This window comes from Triticum urartu, chromosome 7, assembly GCF_003073215.2.
Source record: "Triticum urartu cultivar G1812 chromosome 7, Tu2.1, whole genome shotgun sequence".
In the NCBI taxonomy this organism is placed as follows: domain Eukaryota; kingdom Viridiplantae; phylum Streptophyta; class Magnoliopsida; order Poales; family Poaceae; genus Triticum; species Triticum urartu.
In genome coordinates, this window is record NC_053028.1 from 686,232,373 (window position 1) to 686,241,268 (window position 8,896).

General features: G+C 51.1%; 1 protein-coding gene across 1 annotated transcript; it reads left to right on the plus strand.

The window, feature by feature from the left end:
* The first annotated feature begins 1,188 nt into the window (after positions 1 to 1,188).
* On the plus strand, positions 1,189 to 3,077 carry LOC125524944 (cytochrome P450 93G2-like). Its single transcript, XM_048689972.1, has 2 exons — positions 1,189 to 2,180; positions 2,268 to 3,077. The coding sequence occupies exons 1-2, from the start codon at positions 1,263 to 1,265 to the stop codon at positions 2,889 to 2,891; spliced, it is 1,542 nt and encodes a 513-aa protein (XP_048545929.1). The 5' UTR covers positions 1,189 to 1,262; the 3' UTR covers positions 2,892 to 3,077.
* The last annotated feature ends 5,819 nt before the right edge of the window (positions 3,078 to 8,896 follow it).

Here is an 8,896-nt window from a genome sequence, read left to right on the forward strand (position 1 = left end):
TTTTGAAGACAGACATCGCGTAAGTCGGTATGGCTTGAGCTATGGATTTCAAGAGCACTTCTTTTCCTCCAGAGGAAAGGCATCTCTCCTTCCACCCCATTAATCTCTGAACCAATCTATCAATCAGGTATTGGAAATTATCACTTTTATCAACACCCAGAGTAGATGGAAGACCCAAGTATCTATCATTCAATGCCTCGGTCATAATATCTAGAATTGAGCAAACTTCGGCCTTAACCAGTGGCGGAGCTTAGTGAAGATCAAGCTAGGCCATCGCCCCCCCCCCCCCCCCCCCCCACAGGAGATTTGTTCATATTATCATGAGTAAATTGCCCATAGATTCATAGAAATCTAGCCTAAACCTGATGTTGGAGCTTAGTGAAGATCAAGCTAGGCCATCGCCCCCCTCACAGGAGATTTGTTCATATTATCATGAGTAAATTGCCCATGGATTCATAGAAATCTAGCCTAAACCTGATGTTGGTTGCCCCCCCTCCCTCCCCAACCCATTTGCCCCTCCTAAGATGTGTCCCAAGCTCCGCCACTGGCCTTAGCATTAGTCTCCGTACTTGGGTTGAAGAAAGTACTCGATTTTTGCACACTGACAAGTTGGCCTGAAGCAGAACAATAAAGATCTAGAATTGATTTTTGCGCCCGGACAAACTTGATCCAGACCTTTGCGAAAGAGTAGAGTGTGCGTGTTCGAGACGCCTAACTTTCAGCCATCCATCAGGTGGTTCGGTCCGTCTAGACATTCCTACCTGGCCTGGTCCGGTCGACACCTCAGAGGAACAGTAGCAGCAACCAACCGGCTTCTTTCCCTTATCATCAATAATATTCAATAATTTTCCTCTAAAAATCAATAATCAACAAAGACAAACTCGCCTGAAAAAGCTACAGTATAGTTCTGTAGGAAATCTAGCAGAAATCCAATACGGAGCGCTCTTGTCGGCCGGCCATTTCGTCGGACAGTGAAAGTGTGGCCTTCACAAGCGGTAAAGGGAGACAATGGAGACTGCTGAAGCGAGACAATGGAAAGTGAGACCAGCATATGCATGGCTAACCTTTCTAATCTCTTCCCACCACGGGCGGGCGGCGCGTGCGCGTGCTTGTTTGGTGCGTCGCGTGGCGTGGGTTTGCAGCGGCCAGCGACCCACCGCCGGCCGAACGGGCCATAAATGGCCGACCGATAGGCGCTACATTTGGCAGCAGGCGCACGACACGGATCACACGACCGCGGACGAGGTAGTGCAGTGGGCGCCATGGCGTCAGTGGGAGTGGGAGTGGTCGCCGACAGCGCAGCGCCACTGCTCGTCGCCGCCGTCGTCGCCGTCTTCCTGGTCGGCACGCTGGTCAGGAGGCATGGCGGGAATGCCAAGCACGGCCGCCTTCCCCCGAGCCCCGTGGAGCTGCCGCTCATCGGCCACCTCCACCTGATCCGCGAGCCCCCGCACCGCGCGTTCCACCGCATCCTCGCCCGCCACGGCCCGCTCGTCTACCTCCGCCTCGGCCCCTCCACGCACTGCGTCGTCGTCGGCTCCGCCGACGCCGCCCGTGACGTGCTCAAGTTCGAGGGCAGCATCCCGGAGCGGCCGCAGACGGCCGTCACGCGGCAGCTCGCCTACGGCTCCTCCGGCTTCGCCTTCGCGCCCTACGGCCCGCACTGGCGCTTCATGAAGCGCCTCTGCATGTCCGAGCTGCTCGGCCCGCGCACCATCGACCTGCTCCGCCCCGTCCGCGCCGCCGAGCTCGCCGGCGTCATGGGCGCGGCCGCCGCGGCGGCCGCGAGCGGCGAGGCGCTGGACGTGAGCGCGCAGCTCATCCGGCTGTCGAACAACTCCATGATGCGGATGGTCGCCAGCGCGCTGCCTGGCGACATGGCCGACCTGGCCCGCGACTGCGCCAAGCAGGTGGCCGAGCTGGTCGGCGCCTTCAACCTCGAGGACTACGTCGCGCTGTTCCGCGGCTGGGACCTGCAGGGGCTGTCCCGGCGGACCCGCGGCGTGCACGCCCGGTTCGACGCGCTGCTCGAGTCCATCATCCGGGCCAAGGAGAAGGAGTGGCGCGACGGTGCCGACGGGGGCAAGACCAAGGACCTGCTCGACATCCTCATGGACGCCGCCGCGGACCCGGCCGCCGAGGTCAAGCTCACCCGGGACAACATCAAGGCCTTCGTCCTCGTGAGTACTCCCTTGTCCTCTCCTCCCTGTTGTGCATCCATCCGAGTGAGGTGAGCTTGAACCCATTGTGTTGAATGAAACGAACAGGACATCTTCACGGCCGGGTCGGACACGACGGCGACGACCGTGGAGTGGATGCTGGCGGAGCTGCTGACGCACCCGGACTGCATGCAGAAGCTGCGGGCGGAGCTGGACGCCGTGGTGGGGAGGTCCCGGGTGGTGGGCGAGCCGGACGTGGCGCAGATGCCGTACCTGCAGGCGGTGCTCAAGGAGACGCTGCGGCTGCGCCCGCCGGCGGTGATCGCGCACCGGGAGGCGGTGGAGCCGATCCGGGTGCGCGGCTACACCATCCCGGCCGGGACGTCCGTCTTCTTCAACATCTACTCCATCGGGCGCGACGCGGCGTGGTGGGAGCACCCGCTGGAGTTCCGGCCGGAGCGGTTCATGCCGGGCGGGGCCGGCGAGGGCGTGGACCCCAAGGGGCAGCACCCGCAGCTGATGCCGTTCGGGAGCGGGCGGCGCGCGTGCCCCGGCATGGGCATGGCCCTGCTGGCCGTGCCGGCGTTCCTGGCGGCCCTGGTGCAGTGCTTCGACTGGGAGGTGCCCGCCCCGCCGCTGGACATGGAGGAGGGGGAGGGGCTCGTCATCCCGAGGAAGCAGCCGCTCCTGCTCCGGCCCACGCTGCGCCTCGGCCATCTGCCCCTGCCCTAGATGACTCCATTGATGCACCATGCATCCACCCAGCTCCTAGGGCTAGGATCTGATCAACTCGTATCGAGCATTTCATCTCGTGATCCAGTGTGTGTGCATGCTGTGCTCGCCATGGTGGAAAAACAACCGAGTTTTCTGTGCGTACTGTTTTGTATTGTACCCTGAGTTATGTGTTCTACTTGTTTCTGTTGTGCGTGCAATATGCTAGATTTTCAAAAATTTCAATCATCTCATTACGTTGCAACATTCACTAGCTAACTGGCTAGTGCCTGCAACATAACACAACGCTAAAACCTGCAAGTAACCCGTAGATCCACATTAAACCTGGAGAGGTTATCTTATCACAGACTCCCATGTTGAAATATATTGGCCACATCTCTCCATCCGGACTTTTGAAGCTACTGGCTGGCTGGAGTATGAATTCATTATGATATCCGAGTCAACAGGTCTTTAATTGAAGAACCTGCCAACACATTATTAAAATAACGGAAATGTTAACGCCATGTATATGATGTAGTTGGTTCTGGTAAGTTTCCCGGATACTTGGGAGTTGAGGCTGAAGGTGGTTACGGTTGAATAGAAACATAAGACTAGATAGAAGATTAAACAGAGAGAACTCCTAACTAATCTATGGAAAACGCTATCCCTCAGCCGGCCGACTGATGCACGCGGAGCGTCCGCCGCCTGCGTAGCCGTCAGATCGATTTTGATTAAGCGCTCACGCTGGCCACCAGTCCCATGCAGGCAGTTTTTTTTGCAACAGGCGTATTGTTTCACAAGGTTTCTGCAACAGAGGTCTTGTTTCAAAAAAAAAACGGTACGATGGTGAAGTTTTTTCAGCAACGGGATCTAGTTTTTGAGTAGAAGGAACCAGTCCACCATAAACAAGTGGTGGTTCTACATGAGCAAAGATGCCGGTGCCATTTTTACCACTATAAGATGGAGCCTTTTCACTACTAGCTTCCCCCTTGTCGGGGATAACATTCGTCACCTTGTTGGTGGGATCACCCACTTTCAACGGTGCGGTGGAAAGTTTAAGCCCCTCAAGAAATTTAGTAAACATGCGTTCAACCTCAGTCGTCATGGAGGTCTTCAATGTTTCTAAGGCCACATTGAACTCCTCACGAGAGACCAAGGTTCCCCCATCGCCCGTAGACGAGATCGGATTCACACCGGAGTGTTCCTCCACACCGTCTACGGTATCAACCATATTCTTTGGACGGTAAAGTCCTTAATAAAGAGACGAGGCTCTGATACCAATTGAAAGGATCAATATGGTTGACTAGAGGGGGGTGAATAGGCAACTACCAATTTTTACTTTTCTTTACCAAATTAAACTTTGCATCAAAGTAGGTTGTCTAGATGTGCAACTAGGTGAGCAACCTATATGATGCAATAACAACAAGCATACAAGCAAGCAAGAGAAGTAACACTAAAGAGCTTGCACAAGTAAAGGTAAGAGATAACCAAGAGTGGATCCGGTGAAGACGAGGATGTGTTACCGAAGTTCCTTCCTTTTGAGGGGAAGTACGTCTCCGTTAGAGCGGTATGGAGGCACAATGCTCCCCAAGAAGCCACTAGGGCCACCGTATTCTCCTCACGCCCTCACACAATGCGAGATGCCGTGATTCCACTATTGGTGCCCTTGAAGGCGGCAACCGAACCTTTACAAATAAGGTTGGGGCAATCTCCACAACTTAATCGGAGGCTCCCAACAAAACCACGAAGCTTCACCACAATGGAATATGGCTCCGTGGTGACCTCAACCGTCTAGGGTGCTCAAACACCCAAGAGTAACAAGATCCGCTAGGGATGAATGGGGGAATCGAAAATCCCTTGGTGGAAGTGTAGATCGGGGCCTTCTCAACCACTCCCGAGCAAATCAACAAGTTTGATTAGCTAGAGAGATAGATCAGGCGAAAATGGAGCTTGGAGTATTTAATGGAGCTTGAGCAATAAATGGAGCTTGAGGGGGGAAGAGGTAGGTCAAAGGGAAGAAGGGGACCCCTTTTTATAGTGGGGGCAACAATCCAGCCGTTGCCCCTCACCAACCAGCCCCGCACAGGGCGGTACTACCGCTAAGAGGGGGCGGTACTACCGCTAGGTCAGCGGTACTGCTGCACCAGCCAGCGGCACTACCGCGCAGAGGAGACTAGTAGGGAATAGGACCCAACGCGGTACTACCGCGGTGGTAGGGGCGGTACTAGCGCTCCTGAAACGGTACTACTGCCTCTACAACCGCAACTAGTGCCGCAAAACCCGACACGAGAAAAAGACCCCTCGAGTCGAGGCGGTAGGAGCCAGACAGCCCAGCGGTACTACGGCAGCAGGGTCACGGGCGGTACTACCGCTGTGGAGCGGAACTGCCGCTTGTGACCCTTCGGCCGTACTACCGCTGGTAGTGCGGTACTACCGCTGGGACACTGAAGAGAGAGAGAGAGAAAATCTCTCCAAAGATGCTGAGGATGAGGCGGTGGTGCCAGGCACCCCAGCAGTACTACTATTGTGGAGTCACGGGCGGTACTACCGCTGTGGAGCGGTACTGCCGCTTGTGGCTCCTCAGCGGTACTACGGCTGGGTTGCGCGGTACTACCGCTGGGACCCAGACAGGACAAAGAAAAGCGGAGAGATCTCTTCAATGGAATGGAAAAGCTCGGAGGGTGAGAAGCTGATGTGTACGTGTTGATTCCACCCATGCAATACCCCAGCGGACCCCCTCTTGATAGTACGGTGCCCTCTACGCAACTAGTCCACCGAGAGAGAAACGAAAGAGCTACACCGTCTTGAAGGACACTCCGAAGGGAAGAAAACGTATCGTGCCAGGGGTGAATCTGTGAACTATTCAAAGCACATGATTAGTCCGCAAACATGTTGTCATCAATCACCAAAACTACCTTGAGAGAGATATGCCGTAACAAACACGATGACTGTTTCAGAAACATAGCTCTAGTTGCAGAAATCGCTAGAGGAGTGCCGGTGTGAGAGCTCGTCGCCCTCGTGCTGGAGTAGAGGCAACTGCTTGGGGTGCTAGGTCGGAGGAGGCGCGGCAACTCCGGTGGCCAGCGGCGCTCCATAGCCGAGGCGCTCAGGCCATGGCGGGGCAGTCGTGTTGTCTCGGTGGACCTTTGCAAAAAGGCCCTTGTTGCAAAGCCCCTGAACGCAACAAGCTAGTTGTTGCAAAGGTCCTTGGTTGGCTGGGACGGTAGATCAGACGGCTATCTCTAGCAGCATCCGATGGCTACCAAGGCGGCTGATCTAAGCAGTTTATCACGCGGCAGACGCAGCACTGCCCCTAATTTCTCTAGTCTACAGATATGACTTGGGCTACAAGAAGGAATAAGAGGGAGAGAGAATTACAGTCACGTTACAATATGTTTAACATCCTAATCACAAATCTCGCAAAAAAAGAACATCCCAATCACAAACCATCTATTATGGAAACATAGTTGATATGAGGAAACGGTTATATCCACACCAAGAATAAGATCATCGGTCATTGTTGTGGGTATCTTCCCACAAAAAATTCTTACAAATCGTCAAATCGTTCCAATAATGGGCTAAGGTCTAACTGACCATCCATAAAACACATAGTTTGGGCATTCTGGCTTGGGTGATTGCGAGGTTTAACTTGTCTGCAACACTTGAACCTTTTTTTCGAGGAAGCAACACTTGAACCTTCCCCAAGGCCTTCTCGCCATCACCAACACCGAGCTTCTTACGGACGACTAATAGCACCTCTCCGGCACCACGAATGTAAGCTGTTGTTCGCCTATGGACAGAGTTACTTCCTCCACATCGTCCATATAGTCCCGCAAACACAGTAAGGGAGATCATGGATTTCTCGTCGCATCTAGTAATACTAAATACACATCGTCTAATGTTACGAGTATCTAGTAAACAATCTCTTCTGCCTAAAACCGACTCCATTTTTTTAAAAGATTTTGATAGCAAATTATCTGCATTGGTGGTCAGGACCATATATGTCAAACCTTTTGAAAAGAAGACTATGTATGTTTACTCTTCGGAGCGAGACAAGAAGACATTTTTGAATGATGATGTCTTGTGATTAGGAAGTGATCAGACTATCAGGTCTAAATGGGCCACTTCCAACTTTCCAAGAGTTTGGCGATACACGCTAGACCATGTAGCGTTTAAGCCTCGGGGTGATGGAAACAAAGCTAAGACCTGCAATAGTATTGAGCTACAGAGGAAATGATGCAAAGTGGTTTGGTCTAGGGCTGGACTAACGAGCTACTCGGCTTGTTAAGACTCGGCTCGTTAAGGTTCATGAACGTTAAGGCTCGGATTGTTAAGCTCGTTATTTTAAGGATAACGAGCTAAATATAAAGATTGGCTCAGTTCATTACATGTTCGTGAGATTGTTAAGCTCGTTAGAAAAATGCATTAGTAGATAAGATACATCACATGCATGTAATTACAAACATAGATAGGTCCAGCCAGTATGATTCAATAAATCAAGAATATGGGAAGACGAGAAAGATGTGAATGTGGGAAATAGCCCGTCCATAGACTTATGAGTGATCGAAGTCACCGAAAAATTCTCTTTAATGAACAAAATCATGCTACTACCGAGCTTAACGAGTAGCTCACGAAAATCGCAATCTCGATCGCTTAACTCGTTAGTGTTAACGAGCAAAAATTGCTGCTCGGCTCGGTTCATTAAGAAAACGAGCCGAGCTCAAACGAGTCGAGCAGGTGAGCGCTCATTAGACTCACCGAGCTTCAAGCTTTTTGTCCAGCCCTAGTTTGGTCCCCCAAGCAGCTCAAATCTGCAAGCAATACCTCCAAGTGTTAGCATTGGCATGGTACAGTAAAGTAGTTAGTGGCCTAGTAACGGCTGTGCAGCAGCAAGAGAATCAGATAGTTGGAGTAACGAATACACATGCCATGTAATAAAATATGCCTTGGTGGCTCAGTCCAAATCTATCTATATCCATAACTGTCTATTCTAGTTATATCAATATCTTCTAGGAGTGTATGCTATACCTGTATTGTATATATCTATATCTATATCAATACAATGGTAAGTAATCAAGCATTTTGCAATGTTACAAGTATCCTCCGCCGTCTAGAAGAAGGCCCGACAAATTGCATCTACTGCTTTGGGGACCTTTTTGGGTAACAAAGATTGATATACAATATGTGGCGAAGGAGTCAAGAACAATGGTGAGAAGGACAACGAGAGGGTCCTAGCCCTCCAACCTTTAGGAACTTATGACATTTCGAAATGATGGGTTGAAAAGCACAGGCAGACATGAGGGCAAAGAGGGGTGGGCCAAGGTATATGTCAGGGAAGGAGGAAACGGATCAATTATGATACATAACCATGCAATGACTATGTGTTCAAGATTATAACTTTTGTGTTCTGTACTCATAATCGATTAACTATAAACGAAGTATTTTACAAGAAATCTGTGATTCAAGTTAAACTTAGGAACACGTGGGCAACTTGCATTATCCAAGAGGGAGTACATTAAGAGCTGATTAATATCTGCATTAACATGCACTAACATAACACAGGAATAGATGACAGTTGGCTTTTGCTGCTTATATAATTCTATTGGGCAAACGAGCTATGAGGCACAGCAGGTCTGCAACGCAGCATCACCTGATAACTGCCAAACAAATGTTTTTATTGAAGAGATCATACACAACATGACAACAATGCACTCCATGAATGGTACGCGGGATAAACATCGGCGGCTGATCTAACCAGTTTATCACCAGGCAGACGCGTAGCACTGCCCCTAATCTATCTAGTCTACAGTCTACAGATATGACTTGGGCTACAAGAAGGAATAAGAGGGAGAGAGAATTATATGCGTGACATAGTTTGTCACGTTACAATATGTTTAACATCCCAATCACAAATCTCGCAAAAAAAAACATCCCAATCACAAACCATCTATTATGGGAACGGAGTTGATATGAGGAAACGGCTATATCCACACAAAGAATAAGATCATCGGTCATTGTTGTGGGTA